Source organism: Lycium ferocissimum, chromosome 6 (assembly GCF_029784015.1).
Source record: "Lycium ferocissimum isolate CSIRO_LF1 chromosome 6, AGI_CSIRO_Lferr_CH_V1, whole genome shotgun sequence".
NCBI lineage: Eukaryota > Viridiplantae > Streptophyta > Magnoliopsida > Solanales > Solanaceae > Lycium > Lycium ferocissimum.
In genome coordinates this window covers 7,833,525-7,851,725 of record NC_081347.1, presented here as the reverse complement: position 1 = coordinate 7,851,725, position 18,201 = coordinate 7,833,525, and the positions used below count along the sequence as shown (strand labels likewise).

Here is an 18,201-nt window from a genome sequence, read left to right as displayed (position 1 = left end):
TGAGCGTGTGATAATTTCAGCAAGCCATACTCTCTACAAGAACATGTTTTTTTTTTCAGTAGATTGACTTTGGTAGTTAGGCCACTGCCGACAAACTCGTTGGCATTCCCGTTTTTATCGACAAACAAGGAGTCACCCTCATTCATCTTTTCTCTTATCGTCTTTTCAGCCGAAGGCACAAATAAATTGATTGAACAGTTGATATTTGCACGCCTCTACATGAAAATTTCAGCAAACCTCCTAGAAATGGAAGTGAATAAGGCAGTCACAGGGTACTCTCCCCTCAACATTGAGTTTAGCAACTCAGCAATGTTTGTGGTCAAAACATCGTACCTATTTGCTGGAAAATGTGCTTCGCTCCACTTGTCAAATCCAATATCAAACTCGAGGGAATTAACTGCTTCGGGGCATTTATCCCTGAATTGATGAAAATGTTCACTACACTCCCGATAACCATATGCCTTTGCTGCATCATAGCATACATGAAAAGATTCTCCACATTGGTAATTTTTATGTAGGTTATCACCGAGATGCTTCATGCATAGTCCATGATGAGCATGCTCAAAAATTCTGGAAACACTGTTAGCTATGCTCTTGTGCCTATCAGAGATGATGCACAAGTCTGGTTCATGGGGGATTATATGCTTCAGTTGCTCGAAGAAGTAGGTCCAAGATTCATCACACTTCTTGTCCACCACACAAAAAGCAATTGGATAGACATGGCTCTCATTATCCTGTGCGACGACAGACAACAATACACCCTCGTACTTGCCAGTGCCGTCAACGACAATAACCTTTCACATGTGGGTATATCCTCGAATGCAAGCTGCGTAAGCTACAAAATAATATTTAAACATGTTTACATCATCAAGGCTAATGCAAATTCTGGAACCTGGATTTAGAGTTTCAACCATGTAAGAATAAGCCGGTAAGCAAGCATACCTATGCTCCGGTGTCCCCCTAACCATGTTCTTAGCCATTGTACCCGCCTTCCAACACTTCCAGTAGCTTGGTTTACAATGAAACTCCCTGAAAACCGTCCTCTGAATTTCCTTTGTCATTGGCCCTTTGTTGTCAATATAGTCATTCATCAAGACTGATGCAAGGACAACTGCCAAGGCATTCTTATAAGTGCTCGTAACATGTTCAACCCCGCAAGTGTGATCACCAACGTACTTGTAAATGTGAAATCTATCTGAGTTCTCGTACTTACTGGCCCGCAACATCCAACCACAATTAGGAGATTTGCATTCCACCTTATAATATTTGTTATTACTCTTGTTCGGTTTTAAACAAAAGGGGTCTTTATTCAAAATTTTCTTCAATAAAACCTTCAAATAATCCTTGTTGTCAAACGTTTGCCCATTGTAAAAAACGGTTCCATCATTGAAGTTGTGGTTGCTTTGTGAACCACTTGGATGCCCATCACCCACATTATCTCCATCACACTCTTCTTCATCACTATCAGGATCATCCATATCTATTAAATAATCACCCAGGCCCTCATATTGTATTGAAGCATCATCGGCTAAATGTTGTGGCAATGGTGGGTCTGTGGGTGGGGGTAGTGCTGCTGATGTAGACTCAACTTGAGACCTTTCAACAACATTTATTCTTAAAATAGGCCTAGAACCATCAGTACAATCCCACCTGCCTATCGTTATGAAAGAAGGATGGGTTTTTCCCTTAGTGGGCAGAGCATTAATCATATAACTAATGCGTAAGTCACTAGGCTCACAATTTAACTCCCCCTTTCCATTATGCTCATGACCAAGTCATTATACGTACCATTGCGACGCACGGCACCTAAGACTGTCACCTTGCTCACAGAATTCCAATTCCAACATTTTGGAGTCTCCTCCCATTCACCCATGTAATCACCACCTACTATAATATATTCTGCAATCGACGCCATAATAAATCTATAATAGACTATGACCTTGGTCTATGGCTGATCGATGACTCGTTAATGACTGTGGTCTATTACTGACCGACGAGCTGTACCAGATGCAGAACCAAAAAGAAAGGGGGAGAAAGCTCTTACCAGTTACGACTTGAGGTATTTGAATGGAGAATTGACGGAATGTCAGAATGAAGTCGCAATTTTCGCCGGAAAAGTGAGCTTTTACAACAATGAGGAAAGCTCCTTCTCAACGATTTCTACTAGCTTTTACTTATAATGGCTGAAACGTAGAAGCTTTCCGTCATTGGGGACTGATTTTTCGGTGAAAAGCCGAAATTTTTGCCGGAAACGGGATCTGAAAATTGCAGAAATCGGGAGCTTTTGGAGGGAAATATTTTATTTTTTTATTTCTATTTAAGGTAATTAAAATGTTGGGGGTGTGGGACCAAAATGTAATTTTCAAAACTTTGGGGCTAGGGTTGTCGTGACGCATCTGACAATGATGACGTCATAAATGGTGGCCTTTACTCCAATTCTTTGAGACTTGTGACCTTCTAGCTAATTAAGTTTTGGAAGTAGCCTTTTAGCAAACTACCCCTAGTTGGCTTTATCACCTTTTAGTAACTTAAATACCAAGTAATCTCAAGCATAAAGGGTACTATTTGTAATTAGTCTTTTTTTTTCTTTTTCATTTGTCTATTTCTTTTTTTTTATGTTGTTACGTTAAAAAAAAAAAAAAACAGGTTTATGGTTGAACTTGGTTCGTTGTTCGGTATCAGCTTTCAGTTCTTTCTCATTTTTATGTTCAAGCTGCTCAATTCGTTGTTAGGTATCAGCTTTTAGTTCTTTCTCATTTTTTTTTTGTAAATTTTGTTATATATATATAGTAATGAAAATGAAAGGTTGTTTTTGTCGTCTTTTTCTACACATATAATTAAAGCAAGTCAGTCAACTCAGCTTTCCCCTAGTTATTAGCGTGAAAATTGGCAATAGATCCTCCTCCCGAGAGTGCTATAAAGGAATTTATTTTCGAAATTAAAACTTCAACTACTACTAAGAAAAATGGTCCATTATCGACAGTAAAAATCGATAGAAAGCAATCAATATTTTTGACTTACGAATTGAAAACCGACAAAAAATGTGGTATCAGGATTTTTAGCATTTCAAAAATGGAATTTATGTAATAGAAGTTTAATTTTGTAATATTATTTTGAACATTAATTTCTTATAGGGAATATGTTTCATAAGATCGGCAGCAGTTGTAATTATGAATATAGCAGTCTCAATATTTTCGTGATAATCTTTCTATTTTGGGATATTCCGAAATATTTGGTATCAGTCCACTTGAGTTAACTAGAAAGGGTAAGAATGATTTGGTTAAAGAATACTCCCTCCGTGGCGTTTTTAACTTATGCACGCCCCTTAAGAAGTTGCTCACTCCTAGAAAATTATGAGTATTTTTACTAACTTACCCCTAATAAAATTTTAATCTCTTTCTAAGTTATCTATTTTTTAGAAAAGCTACGTAATTATGTAAATAAGGGTAATTTTGAAAGAATAAGATTAATTTCTTCTTAAAACATCACTTATTTTAAAATAAAATGAAAAACGTAAAACACAATTTATTTAGAAACAGAGGGAATAGCCAGGAATTTTGTTATCTTATATGAACTTGAAAAGTAAAATCAAATGTTGAATATGAAATTGCTAGGCTTAGGACAGAGAGATAGGGACCCGATTGCTCCTTCGTGTATTGAAAAATGTTCATGCTTGTGGTCCTATTTTGTTTGTGTTGTAATAATAATCTCGTAGGTTATTGTAATAAATTATGACGGCCGGCTGATACTGAGGTTTTTTTTTTTATTTATTTACCGGAACAAAAAGGGATTAGTCTGGTCTAGTTAGAGTGAGTTGGCTCCTAAATTGGTCCGGATGCTAAAAAATAAAGGTTGGTAAATGATTGGTGAGGTAATTGTTAAAAATATCTATTAATTTATGAGTTTTTTTTTTTACAAAATATAAATTTATGGGTCAAATTTTATATTTAAAATTATTGAAACCATGGTTTAAAACCCCAAATCATGTCTTTTTAGATAATTTGGGATTTCAAACCATGAGATGAAATGCATGTCCAAACGTTGATTTCATCTCATGGTTTCAAACCACATGCCCAAACGCCTGCTAAGTGTTTTGAAATATTTTTGCTTAAAATTGAATCAGCCACGCCCCTAAAATAAAGAGCCTTGAATACTAGAAGAAAAACACCTATACCTAACAAGAATGACTGAATACCTAAAATTGTGTTCATTTTATTTCGATTTTTCAAATATAACCAAAGAAGAGAAAAGATTATTTAAGTCTCAAGTCTCGAAAGCTTAGTTGACATTCACAAAACCATCTAATAAATTCTGAGATCGTTTTCATGAGAACCCCTTTTCGAGCTTTATGATACTATTAAGGATTTTTCCAATCATTAAAGTTGTGTCATACCATTTAATTCATGCCTGATGGATAAAAATATTTGGACATTTGTTCATTTTGTTAAAAAGGTTGCAAATCTAGTTTTCTATTCCTTTGTCCTTTGATTCTCAACTCAGAAAGAGAATTATTGGCTCAATTCCCCGCTCTGATTATCAAATGATTGAACAATTGGAAGCAATTTACTTAGTTGGATTAGATTTGCGGTGCCAATCCAACACAAGTCCTCTTTAAAATAAAAAATTACTGACAACAGTGTGTTAAACAACTCTAATTGGAAATACAAAATCCAGTTAAGATAACCATAAAGGTTAATTAGATAAAATAAGATGACATTTGCAAGAAAAAATAAAAATAAAAATAAATGAATTTGCTGGTCAATTACTGTAAATCATTCAGACAATCAACTCTTGTAAAAAAATATCACTTTTACATTCCTTATTTATGTGGTATTTTTCGGATTTTGAGAGTCAAACTTTCAAATTTTGATCGTAAAGTCGATATTGAATTTAAATTTTATAAGCCGCAGATAACCGCAATAATTGGCAATCAATAATATTAAAAAGATATTCTAAGAATAGTTTATTTGAGTGAAAAATAAATTGGAACGGAAGGATTATTAACATACTCCCTCGGTCCCAAAAAGATTGTCTTGATTCATATTACAAGGATTAAACTAACTAATATTCGGTGTAAATTTGAATATATAATATTTTTTATTTTTAAAAAAATAAAAATAGAAAAATTTAAAATATTTAAAAAAATTATAATCAAAAGAAACTATCCTTTTAGACTAGAAACATTAGTATAAGACCATTTGGCTCTCTTTCAACACTTATTACTCAACCCACAAATTATTTGTTCCAATGCAACCAACGAATCCAACACCTTCTCAAAATCGGCAACTTCAACTATGCCCGTAAACTGTTCGACGAAATGATTCAACGAGACGCCGTTTCTTGGAACTCTATGATATCTAGTTACTGTCATAACGGGCGACTTAATGGTGCTCGAGCTCTTTTCGATGCCTTTCAAGAAAGAATTCTAGGACTTGGACTTCAATTTTATTTGTGTATGCTAAAGTTCGTAGAATAAGAGAAGGCATGCGAGGTGTTTGATGTAATGCCTGAGAGAAATGTAGTTTCTTATAACTTTGACTTCAATTTTATTTGGTTTGATGAAATGCTCTAAAGTTCGTCTTGGAATTCGGTGATCTCTGGTTATGGGAAAGAGAAGGCATGCGAGGTGTTTGATGTAATGCCTGAGAGAAATATAGTTTCTTATAATGCCATGTTAAGTGGGTACTTGGAAAATGGTGATTTTGTTAGTGCCCGGAGACTGTTTGATGAAATGCCCGAGAGGAATGTTGCGTCTTGGAATTCGGTGATCTCTGGTTATGGGAAAGCTCGTAGGATGTGAGAGGCATGCAAGGTTTTGGATGTAATTCCTGAGAAGATTGGTGTTTCTTATAATGCCATGTTAAGTGGGTACTTGGAAAATGGTGATTTTGTTAGTGCCCGGAGACTGTTTGATGAAATGCCTGAGAGAAATGTTGCGTCTTGGAATTCGGTGATCTCTGGGTATGGGAAAGCTAGTAGAATGTGAGAGGCATGCGAGGTGTTTGATGTAATGCCTGAGAGAAATGAGGTGTCGTATACGATTATGATTTCTGTGTATGTTGGGATATGTGAGTTTGAGAAATCGTGGAGGTGGGTTGTCGATATGCATAGGAGGGGTGAGGTGAGTCCGGATAAAAAGATGTTCTTGGTGGCTTTCTCGGTAATTATCGGATTGGATAATTTGGCGATGCTTGCGAATTTGTTAAACCTGGCAGTGAAGATGCGATACAGTGACGATGTATTGGTAGGAACTGCAATTTTGAATGCATTTTACACGGATTGGGAATTTGGATATGGCATTGAAATTCTTTGAGAATATGCCTGAGAAGTAGGAGTACTCCTGGACAACGATGATTTCGTCTCTCTCACAATGCGGAAGGTTGGAAGATTCAGTTGCATTTTTTAGACAAGTCCCCGAATACACTATTGAGACCCAAACTGCAATGATGACAGCATATGTTCAGAGTGGGAGGATAATTGAGGTGATGCAAGTGTTTAATGACTTTAGGAACCCAAATGTCCTTAGTTGGAATGCTCTGCTAGCTGGATATATGCATAATGGCATGGTTGCGAAGGCGAAGGAGTTGTTCATGCAAATGCCTACAAGGAATATAGCTTCTTGGGCGGCAATGATTTCTAGGCTAATGAATAATGGGCAAAGCATGGGATCTCTGGAGTTGATGGCTCAGATGCATAGATTAGGTAACGTTCCAAATGATTCGAGCTTCATGAGTGCTCTTTTGGCTTGTGCAAACATCGGATATAGTGAAGTGGGGAGACAGATACATTCTCTTTCATTCAAAGTTGGGTGTCAATATAATCCGTATGTTGGGAATGGATTGATAACCATGTATGCTAAATGCAAGAACTTGGAAGAGGATGCAGAGGCATTTGGCTTAACAAGATCAGATAATTTCAGGTTAGAGGATGCTGTTAGAGTTTTCAAACAGATGCCTAATCGTGATGTTGTGTCTTGGAATGCTGTGATATCAGGTTATGTGCAAGGTGGGCAAGAAGAAATTGCTCGAGTTATTTCTGGACATGTGGTATCATGGAATTAAGCCAAATGAACTGACAGTCAGTAGTCTATTGAGTGCAAATGGGAGCCTCAGTGCAAAGAAGCTAGTTCAACAGCTTCATGTCTTAACATTTAAGCTTGGCATGGATTCACGGTTGTTTATTGGTAATGCGCTCATATACATGTACTTCAAGTGTGGATCTTTGGATGGCATTCAGGATGAGATGGTAGAGCAAGATATTTTAACGTGGAATGCTCTTATAACTGGCTGTGCTCAGAATGGTTTAGGTAAAGAGGCAATTTCTTATTTTGAGAAATTTACAGCTGAACGGTTTGCTCCTAATCAAATCACATTTGTTGCCTCTTGTGTGCTTGTGGACATGGGAGGCTAGTCGATGAAGGTTTGGCGTATTTCAATTCCATGAGACAGTGCTATGGGATTGTACCAATGATAAATCATTATACTGCAATGGTAGATCTTCTTGGGCAGGGTGGACGACTCCTTGAAGCTGAGTCACTAATTAAAAACATGCCTTTACTCTTTCCTCTTGGGCCAGAGGACATATGGCCATGTTGATGAGATTTATTCGGTGCTTAGGGATTTCTACATGAGCTTTCAGGTAGAGGGTTACATCCCTGGGACAAAATTTGTTCTCCGTGATGTTGAAGAAGAGCAAAAGCAAAATGAGCTTTTGTACCCAAGTGAGAAGATCGCTGTTGTCTTTGGTATCTTAAACACTCCGAATAGATCTCCTCTCGAGATTATGAAAATAATACAGACCCACTTCTCAAGACTTACTCTAGGAGAAAATATCGACAAATAGATAAAGTATTATAGAGTCTTGATGAAGTGTAACTTTTTTTAGTGTACACCCGGAGAAACAGTCAACCAGCTGCTTCCTGGAACTGCTCCAGCAGTTTACTATTCCTAGTTTATAGTTAGCTGATGTTAATCTTATCCTATTGTATTATCTACAAATATTCAATTAAGACTAGGTAGTTGGAGATGCAATTTCAGATTTAAAACTACTATATTCTGGAGTCTTGTCCTCTCCATACGGACATCTTTATTGGTGTAATTGTGTTTAAGATTCTTGCACGATCTATTACCAATAAATCGCAGTTTCTTATTCTAGTCCTTGTGTTCTCTATTCTCTGGTTACTATCAGTTTGGTATCAGAGCAGATCGATCCAACACGGTTAATACCAGATCCTCTAATTCTCAAGAAGACGCTCCCAATGTTGAATCTCTTGCCCAACAATTATCTGCCATAGCATCAAAGTTAAAGACTATTGATTCGCTGGCAGCAGAAGTTGCTACATTAAAAGCCCAGACTGGCCATACCCAACAAGAGGAAACCAGTCACCAAACGCGTAATGGAGGAAAATCCGCTTGGCAAGAAGAGGAAGAAGACCTTGAGAGTCCAGCATGGCCCAAAAATCCTTCCTGGAGGCCACACACAAAGATGAAATTCCCCAGATTTGAAGGAGGTGATCCCAGGGGATGGATTTTGAAAGCAGAAAAATATTTTTGCTACTACCAAACTTCAGAGGAACACAAAGTTGACATTGCAGCGATGTATCTGGAAGGCAATGCTCTTGATATCTTCTCTTGGATAAATCGAGAGCAAACTTTTCTTTATTGGGAAGAGCTTGTTAAAGCATTACAGGAAATTATGGTCTTGCGGAGTTCCAAAATCCGGACGAGCATCTTTGTAGCATTCAGCAAACAGATTCTATACAGGAGTATCGTCAAGAACTTACGAAACGTTCGTCTAGGGTCACAAACTGGCTAGATCATTGTCTCTCAGGGGTATTTCTGAATGGGCTAAAGGAGGAACTTAAATCTGATGTTAGGATTCACAAGCCCCGAACAGTTTACTGGGCTATGAGTTTGGCACTTGAATAGGTCCAATTCGCAGCAATAGAGGTCCCAATTGGACACCAACCAGCAGACCCACAGTACAAAACCCATTGCCCTCTTAAAAACATTCGTTGTTGCTTCTTCTCTACATCAAAATTCACGCAGCAGTTTTTCTTCCAACCCAACCAGTTCCCAACCTCTTCAAACGCGAAGATGGGATACAGAGAGGAGAAATCTTATGGCACAGGGACTTTGTTATTGTTGCTATGAGAAATTTGCACCCGGTCATAGATGCAAATCTCCGAAATTATCCCTCATAGAACTTACAGGAGGAGATCAATTGGAAGATGTTGACAAGGTCAATGCAACAGTCGTTGGTGACCCTCAAGAAACTGGCATTGCTGAAATTTTCTTCTTTTCACAAGGCGACTTTTCAGGTTGGGTGCACTGATAGAGACCCACTTCTCAAGACTTACTCTAGGAGAAAATATCGGCAAATAGATAAAGAATTATAGAGTCTTGATGAAGTGTAACTTCTACAGTTTTTAGTGTACACCTAGAGAAACAGTCAACCAACTGCACCAGCAGTTTACTATTCCTAGTTTATAGTTATCTGATGTTAATCTTATCCTATTGTATTATCTATAAATATGCAATTAAGACTAGTTAGTTGGAGATGCAATTTCAGATTTAAAACTACTATATTCTGGAGTCTTGTCCTCTCCATACGGACATCTTTATTGGTGTAATTGTGTTTAAGATTCTTGCACGATCTATTACCAATAAATCACAGTTTCTTATTCTAGTTCTTGTGTTATCTATTCTCTGGTTACTATCAGTTAAACCTCTGCATATGTGGTGACTGTTACATTTTTATGAAATTCTTGTCCAAAGCTACACATTGCAAGATTATAACTCGAGATGGAAATAGATTTCACTATTTTAGTCAGGGATTCTGTTCTTGTGGAGATTATTGGTGATAGATTCATGAGAAAAGATTCATCTGATCAACTGATGCTTCCTGTAAGTGTCTCTTAGGTGAAAGACAAGTGTCTTTCACTGTAATAGCTGCCCTATTGTGCCTGTCTGATGGTTATAATTGATGATTGTTGAAGCACGACAGTTGTGAAATGCCTTTTTTGGCAAATTGAAGTAGATTTGCTGATATGTGCCTATCATTCTGGAATTCCATTCATGACCAGGAATGGAGGCAGTTACGGATTTCCCTCAAACTTTATACTCGCACTCAATTTGCGGACCTTGAGAGGTTAAGTTGGAAGGTAGCATTGTCGAAACATTTCTTCGTGAAATAGTACTATAAATGGAGGTGAAATGAGGCCACGTGAACGTTGGTATGGAAAATTAAGGCATCTAAGGAAGTAGCTTTTGTTATGTGGTCCACAGCTTCGGGTACAATCCCAACAAGCGGATAATTTAAGGAGGCGGAGTGTGGCATAGTTGTCAGTTCGTTTTTCTTGTGTAAGAAGCATCGGGAGGATGCAGATCATCTGTTGTTGCACCATAATACTGTACGGGGATTATGAGCTTTGGTTTATTCCAGTATATACTATGTGTCCTGAGTATCACCTAAACCGGTGGCCAAAGTTTTAGCTAGTTGAAACTGAGGAAGTTGAAACTAGAAAAAGAAATTTAATAGTGCTCCTGTTTGTATTTTTAGGTTGATTTAGAGAGAAGAAAATAATTGAATTTTTGTTAGGGCATAGAAAACCCCTTATGGAGGGTTAAAAGCTCTGTTTTTCCTTTTTTCATTGATACTTTTTGGTGCAAAGAGAATATTTTGTGTTGTATATATAACTGGATGAATTTGTGGAGTTCTGATGTTTTCCATACTTTCTGAAAGAAGTACCACCTTGATGAAATACAAACAAAAGTTTCGTACATAAAGAAAGTGGTGCAAATGCACTTCTTGAGCAAAGGCGTAATACCGCCTTTAATTTCATTCCCTGGAATTAGTATATGGTACTAATAACCCAAGAACCATTTCATTTAATGGCCCTCGTAACCTTGCCAGCAGTACTTGGGGTCACAAGTTACTTTTCCAGAAGAACAACTCTATAAGACTACCTGAACCACCGTTGACTTTTGGAGATTTAGAGATTCAATTTGCATCATTCTAACTTTTTTTTCAAAATAGAAAGAAATTCACTATATAGGATACCATAATTAATGGTACCACTCGAATATTTCATTAGTTGTATATTAAGAGTACCTCTCAAATATTTCACTAGCCTAACTAATGAAGACCATTGCTCTTGATAGGGAAATTATTAAAAGCGCACATCGAGAAAAGCTTTGCGCTCACCTATTTGTGTATCGATTGAAAAGAAAAAAAGTTACAAAATGCTCTTTCTTTGTACATCTATCTATAAAAGTGCTTGATTCAACTCTAAGCTTTCGTCTTTGGTAAGACTGGACTAAGAAGCAAACACTTGGACACAAATGAGTAAGTGAACACAAGTTCCGCTATCGATTAAAGGGACAAGCAAAAGCATAATCATCATTGGTCAACAATAACAAAGTACACTACTGTACTCATGCTCCATTTACATTAATATACATTTTTTTTTTACTAGACCAGATTTCCACATGGTATACAGCCATACAGGGAATTAAAGACCACATATTATAAGTAACAGGAACCATATTAAACGTTGGACGGACTAATACCACTAAACAAAAACTTTAAGTTTCACCGAGACTCACACTCCAGAAATGAACCACATTCTCAAGAAACTCGAGGATTAGAACTTCAGCCTTTGACACTTCTTCTTCTGATGCCTCTTCTAGCCTTGCATTAGCTATGTTTTCAAGTGATTGACAATATTGTTTGAAACTCTCATTGCCCCATATTTTACAACCCTCTTTCATTTCTTCTGGAGTGTTATTTCCTTCTTCCAAACAATGCCCAAAACCGTAGTGATAAACTGATGCTACTGCCCATAAAATGGTTACTGCCTCGGCATATTTCACGTCTGAGCTTGTCAGCCGTTCAAAAAACCTGTGCCATCAATTTAAGATGAAACCATATTGTTAATTTGAAAAAAAAAAAAAAAAATATATATATATATATATATATGATAAAATTAACCACTTCAAGAAGTGGATGTAACATACTTAGCTTATCCCCAAGATGAAGTGGATCATGAACATATACTATTTGTCATGTCATTTACTAATGATTGTAGTTTAACATATGACAATTTTGCCTAGTCAAAACAATTTATTGTTGTTTGTCGCTGCGTTACGTTTTGAGTTTAAAAATCTAAACCTCGAAATGTAATTTTCAATGTAGATTCGTATGTGGAAATTTTTCCCAAATTCAAGTCCTATGCACTAGGAATAGAAGAAAATATTCTATGCACCAACAGTAGGAAAAAATATTTTGACAATCAGATCACTTGTTTACTTGTTTAGTTAATTACGAGTAAATTCTTATAACAAACAAGAGAAGATGACCTAATAAAAATAGTAATAACCTACCATCAAAGGTTAAACTACACTGATAGTGTTAAAAAGAAAAAAGAAGCTTTACATATCCGTCCATACAACTTACTTATTAAATTCATCTCCCTTAAGAGTTTACTTCTATACGGTATAAAGAATTTTACACTAACAAATCACCCAGAAGACTAGGTACCGTCCATATTAAGTGAGACAACTGAAAAATAAGCCATAAAATGGATATGAATAACCTGTTATGACATATGTTAAAATACACTGTGTAATACTATTAAGGCACATTAGCTAAATCCCTAATTACCAAAGTAGTTATATATTGCAGCAAGATTATTAGTAGTACTCCTCAAAGTAAGCTTCTGCTTTTTATTTTGGTTCAAAATAAATGTCCACTTACAAAGTCAAGAAGAAATTAACTTTATTTTCCCAGATTTACCTCTATTTACTCAATCCCATAGATAAGCAAGGGTCTTACTAATTAAGGGTAGATCAAACTACCTATTTTTGGGGTGTGAAAAAGGTTGAGTGAGCACTTATTTTGAACGGGAAGAGTAACATCTTTTAATTACCACGTAATTACCTAAAGTAATCAAGGACGGGCTTGTGATCAACAACAACACTTGTCAAGGAAATGTGCCACTTGGGAGCCTCTTTTTTTAACCAACAAATCTCATCATTTAAATAGCCCAAACCAACCAACATGACTTCAACATCAGAGCTATCAACTGACTTCCAGGCTTTAAGCAAAACACTAGCTGCAAATGGTGCCAACGCCGTTCTCACAAACACGTATTCCCTTTCCTGCAGTTCAATTAATTTGGTTCAATTTAGATATATTAAAAACAAAGAAAAGGAAGGTCAATAACTTTTATTTTATTAAATCGAACTCATTAAAACTATATTAATTAGAAAAATTCACTTAACTTTGCGTAAGTATGAAGGTAAAAGAAATTCGTAGTATAAAAAATCACTTAACTTTACCTAATAAACAATTTTTTCTAAACAAAAAAACTCCAACTTTGAAGTAATATTTTTGAGATTATTTTAAATAAGTATTTGCTTTTAAAATTTAAATTTGAAAAAAATAATATTAAATCTCTCAAATTTTCACTCACAAAACTTCTAATACTAACACTAATTTCATGTTCACACATAACTTTCAAAAATCCCTTTTGAAAGTAACTTTAGATACTACATCTTTTTCTTCAAATATCAACCAATTCATGTCCAAATACCTACTTAATTAGTCCTTCAAAAACGACCACAGATTAGAAAACACCAAACAATGTATAAAAACAATTTACACTAAAATTACCAGCCATTTCTTGAAAGAAGAGAAATCAATAGAACCATCATGGATGCTATAAACAAAAGGGTGTCTAGTGGCTGCAGTGTATTGCAACTTGTGCTTCCTTAGCCACCTTTCTATTTGTGTTGGTTTGATCTCCTTGGCTTCTTTCTTTTTCTCCATATAGTCTATATTTTTTTTTTTTTTGCTTTCTTAACTTAGAATTTCTTGAAATTATAGGCACTCTACACGGTTTTTGCTCTGGCTATGTTGTTGCATGTTCTTGAACTATATATTTACTCATTTTCTCCCCCTTTTATATCATAGGTGAGAAGACGCGAATTCTCTCGTAAGTGCAGAGCAATATTGACACGTAGGTGTTGAGTACTATTGTTGGCACCGATTCGAGAAGTGTCCATTATCCAGCTTGTTGTTAAGGTTGGGTATATCTCCTTACTAATATAAGATTAAAGCGAATTAAAATTTGTAATATAAATATGTTATAGATATTTAATGGGGAAATTTCATAAACGTATACTTGGCTGACTTATATTGCAAAAATATAGCCCAAAAACACTTTTATACAATTTTATATACTTATATACAAAAGACAGGTACATTATATATGTATATAGGTGTATGAAAGTGTATAATTTATAGATATTTACACTATAAAATATAATTATACAATATTATATATGAAAATACGCACTTATATACATTTATACACAATTATACAATATTGTATAATATGTGGTATATATACTAAAAAATAAAATTATACATGAAAATACGCACATATACACATATATACACAATTATACAATATTGTATAATGTGAGGTAGATACACTAAAAAATATACTTATACAATATTTTATACGAAAATACGCACTTATACACAGTTGTACAATATTGTATTAGTAGGTATATAAAACATAAATCTGGGTTGATTACATTATGTATATGGGTGTATAAACATGTATAATAATGTATAAGAGGTGTGTATACACCCATATACAATATTATACGCTAGCAAATACCTTATGTCCATCACCACCACCAAAATTACCAACTTACCACAAAGAACAAGAAGAAGATTCAATCAGCTCAAGACAAGTCCAAATGGACCCTAAACTCCAGGATTTTGCCTCACCCAATCAATAATACCATTTTTAATCAACACCCATCTAGATTAAAGCACGAACTTACAATGCCATTTGAATTTAAAAAAAAAAGAATAGCTGATTCTGTTTTTAAGAGAACCCAGCAGTAGAGTCAAAAAAATTCCGTCCGAACTTCTTCGCAAAATAAATGTTGTTGTTGGGTAATTACATTATATGATATTAACAGTCATTCTGTATACCATCACAAGATATCAACAGTTGTTCAACAAACTACTACAACGAGGATGTTCCTAGAAGATTTAAACTTTAGAAGTAGGTCTTAAACGTTGGGCTTAAGGAATGAAAAGAAAAATTATTTTTTTGTGCGGAACGCCTTTTAAAGGCACTGGTCTTTAATTTTTGCCCCTCAAATTGATGGTCTTTAATTTTTGTCTTCGCTAAAAACCCCTTGGTTCCGGGTTCGAACCCGCCCAGTCAAAAATTGAAAAAAAAAATGCAAGATAGAGCTTGGATTCGCAAGGCAGAATTTTGCCTACCTTCAGGCAGAGTTTTGCGACCTTCAAGGAAGAGTTTTAAAGTAGAGTTTTGCCTTCAAGCATGTCCCTAAAGGCAAAATTCTACCTTAAGGTTTGGATTAAGGCATTTTTTTTATTCAGTTGAAATTTTGCAAAACTCTGCCTTAAGGCCTAATTTTTGCCCGAATAGGCCGAATTTTGCTACGAAACTCTGCCTTGCGATTTTTTTTTTTTTTTGATTGAGCCTGGTTTAACCCAGGACCTCGGGGTATTAGACGAAGGCCAAAAATTAAAGACCATCAATTTGAGGGACAAAAATTAAAAACCAATGCCTTTGAAGGGCAATCGTGCAAATTCGAAAAATCAAGTCATATTCAAAGTGGGTCAAATTGGGTAAGAAGGTAAAGTATGAGACAATTTTAGTAGCATTGTTGCCCCAATTGATATAGAAAGTAATTATTTCCTATTTAATTGGGTGACTAAAATTATATCAGTAAAGATAAAATAATATTTAAGTAACTTATTTTTAAACAAGTACAAAATATGACTATTTTAAAATAGACTTAAAAAATGTGTGATATAGCTTCAGTTGCCCTGACTTTGGCGTTAGCTAGGTACTTGAGATGGCCTTTTTGCTTTTTGGTTGTGGAAACAATAAGAACATTTTTTTCATTACGAACATAATTTTTTGTATCATTCTTCTGTCATACTATTAAATTTAAAGGATTGACAACAAAGTCTAGACGGTTATTGCCCTGGGTTATTATTTTAATTAAGTAAGAGTTGAAACATTGTAAAAAGAACGAGGGGAAAGACCGTAGATATCTGAAAACAAAATAATTTCCGTACCTTCTTATTTTCATGCTCCCAAAACTATTTATCCGAAATGTCTTTAAAATTATAATACCAATATGGTATCACCCTGTCTCGTATATACTATGATGGTATTATAGAAGACTCGTTTTATTTCTTCAAAAACACTCATCAATCCAAACCCATATGGTATATAATAATATACTAATAGGGTATTATAGAGGATTATATTAATTTATTCAAAAAACACATTTTTCTTAAAAAAAAAAAAAAAAAAAAAAAATCACTATGGTATCATCATCTTATATACATATAGTGAGATGGTATCATGGAGAGTTGTTTCAATCCTTCAATGAGACACTCTTCAGTCTTTCATAGTATCATCATGATATACACCATATACTGAGATAGTATCATAGATGGTATTTAACTTCAATCTTTCAATGAGACAATTTGTTAGTCCTCCATGATATCATCATGTATATAAATATACTTAGATGGTATCATGGAGAAAGGATTTTGGGTGAAAATAAATATTTTTGGCTTGTTGGATGAAAGCGGAATTAATTTGGAAGGGGACATGAAACAGGTAAATATTTTGCATATTAGAGATATTTTGTGTTGTTTATTATCACCCATAAGTCAAACAAGTAATATTTTTGGTGGAAAATATTTTGCATGTAAATTATACTCAATCAAACCAAATACACATTGACAAACATATTCATCCATAATTTGTAGTATTAAATTGCCCTCCATTAGTGAAAGAAGTTATTTTCGCATTTGTTTTACGAGATAAAAATAGGAAAATCTACATGGTATAGAGAACATTAGGGCTTATTTATATTTAGTAGCTATACTTTGCCCAAATTACATCTCATAACTAAATTTTGTATGTTAATTACACAAGGTAACTAAAAAGAATTAGCCATAGGTGAACTTTTAGTTGTGAAATTAGTATAGGTGATTCATGGGGACCACTTGAAAGTAAAACCCAATTAAATTTGAGATTAAGAAAATTGGGGTCCAAAATGTATTTTTTCAAATTTCTTAATCTTTTACAAAATATAAAAAGACCCTAACTTAATCCAAAAAACCCACCAACCCCCTTCTCCTCCTCCCACCCCTCCCCCCGCCCCACACCCCCAATTTTTTTTAAAAAAAGTTTTGAATTTTTTTTATTTACTTTTTCACGGTCACCCCCCCCCCCCCCCCCCCTCAACCAAAAAGAAAAACAATTTGAATTTTTTTAATTTATTTTATTTTCTTTTTCACCCGCCGCCTCCCTTCTCCCCCCTCCCACCCCTCTCCCGCCCAAAAAAAAAATTAAAAAAAATTTTGATTTTTTTTTTTACCAGCCCTCACTCCTCCTCCTCTCACCCCTTCCCCCCTAATTTTTATTTTCTTTTTTTTTTTTTTCACCACCCCCCCCCCCCCCCCCCCCCGAATATTTTTTTTTAAATTTTGATTTTTTTTACTAGCCCCCACTCCTCTTCCTCGCCCCCAAATTTTATTTTATTTTTAAAAAAAGTTTGATTTTCTTTATTTGTTTTTTCACCCCCCCCCCCTCCTCCTCCCCCCACCCCCCCCCCCCCCCAATTTTTTTTTTTTTAATTTTGAAAAGTTTTTCTTTTTGTTTTTTTGCACCCCCACCCTTCCACAAAAAAAAATTGTTTTGAAAAAAAAAAGTTTTGAAATTTTTTATTTTTTTGCACCACCCCCACCCCCCCCCCCCCCGCCTCTAACAAAATGATTTTTCTTGAAAAGAAGTTTTGAATTTTTTTTTTTTTTTTTGGTTTCTTACTTCCCCACCCACCCAAAAAATCATTAATTTGATTTTTTATAAAAAGTTTTGAAAAGTTTTTATTTTTGGTTTTTTGCAACCCCCCACTCCAAAAAAAAAAAAAAATCTTGAAAGGAAGTTTTGAATTTAGTTTTTTTTGAGTTTAGGAAAAGTTTGGATAAAATCCAGGTTGTTGTTGTTATGTGTTTGTAGTGAAATAGATGGTTTTTTTATTGTTGTCTTGGTATGATTCAGGGTTTAGGAAAATATGTCCAACAGATAGTTGTTACACCTCGGAAAATTTTCCGTTAGTGCAC

At 35.1% G+C, this 18,201-nt stretch overlaps 2 protein-coding genes and 1 pseudogene across 2 annotated transcripts; 1 reads left to right on the top strand and 2 right to left on the bottom strand.

Annotated features, from left to right (window-relative positions):
* Window positions 1–215: 215 nt before the first annotated feature.
* Window positions 216–1,709, bottom strand: LOC132061064 (uncharacterized). Its single transcript, XM_059453939.1, has 2 exons — window positions 864–1,709; window positions 216–794 (listed from the first exon to the last, which is right to left on the bottom strand). The coding sequence occupies exons 1-2, from the start codon at window positions 1,707–1,709 to the stop codon at window positions 216–218; spliced, it is 1,425 nt and encodes a 474-aa protein (XP_059309922.1).
* A 7-nt stretch (window positions 1,710–1,716) lies between these two features.
* Window positions 1,717–10,773, top strand: LOC132061062 (pentatricopeptide repeat-containing protein At4g02750-like; annotated as a pseudogene).
* A 600-nt stretch (window positions 10,774–11,373) lies between these two features.
* On the bottom strand, window positions 11,374–13,962 carry LOC132059157 (probable bifunctional TENA-E protein). The gene is made up of 3 exons (XM_059451683.1): window positions 13,675–13,962; window positions 12,940–13,160; window positions 11,374–11,901 (listed from the first exon to the last, which is right to left on the bottom strand). Exons 1-3 carry the CDS (start codon window positions 13,828–13,830, stop codon window positions 11,586–11,588), a joined length of 693 nt encoding a protein of 230 aa, XP_059307666.1. The 5' UTR covers window positions 13,831–13,962; the 3' UTR covers window positions 11,374–11,585.
* Between the last annotated feature and the right edge of the window lie 4,239 nt (window positions 13,963–18,201).

Coding starts and splice junctions, on each gene's coding strand:
- LOC132059157 (XM_059451683.1), bottom strand. CDS start 13,830: ATGGAGAAAAAGAAAGAAGCCAAGGAGATCAAACCAACACAAATAGAA. Junction 13,161..13,674: donor CTTCTTTCAAGAAATGGCTG/GTAATTTTAGTG, acceptor ATTGAACTGCAG/GAAAGGGAATACGTGTTTGT. Junction 11,902..12,939: donor CCCGTCCTTGATTACTTTAG/GTAATTACGTGG, acceptor TTGATGGCACAG/GTTTTTTGAACGGCTGACAA.
- LOC132061064 (XM_059453939.1), bottom strand. CDS start 1,709: ATGATTAATGCTCTGCCCACTAAGGGAAAAACCCATCCTTCTTTCATA. Junction 795..863: donor TTTGCATTAGCCTTGATGAT/GTAAACATGTTT, acceptor CACATGTGAAAG/GTTATTGTCGTTGACGGCAC.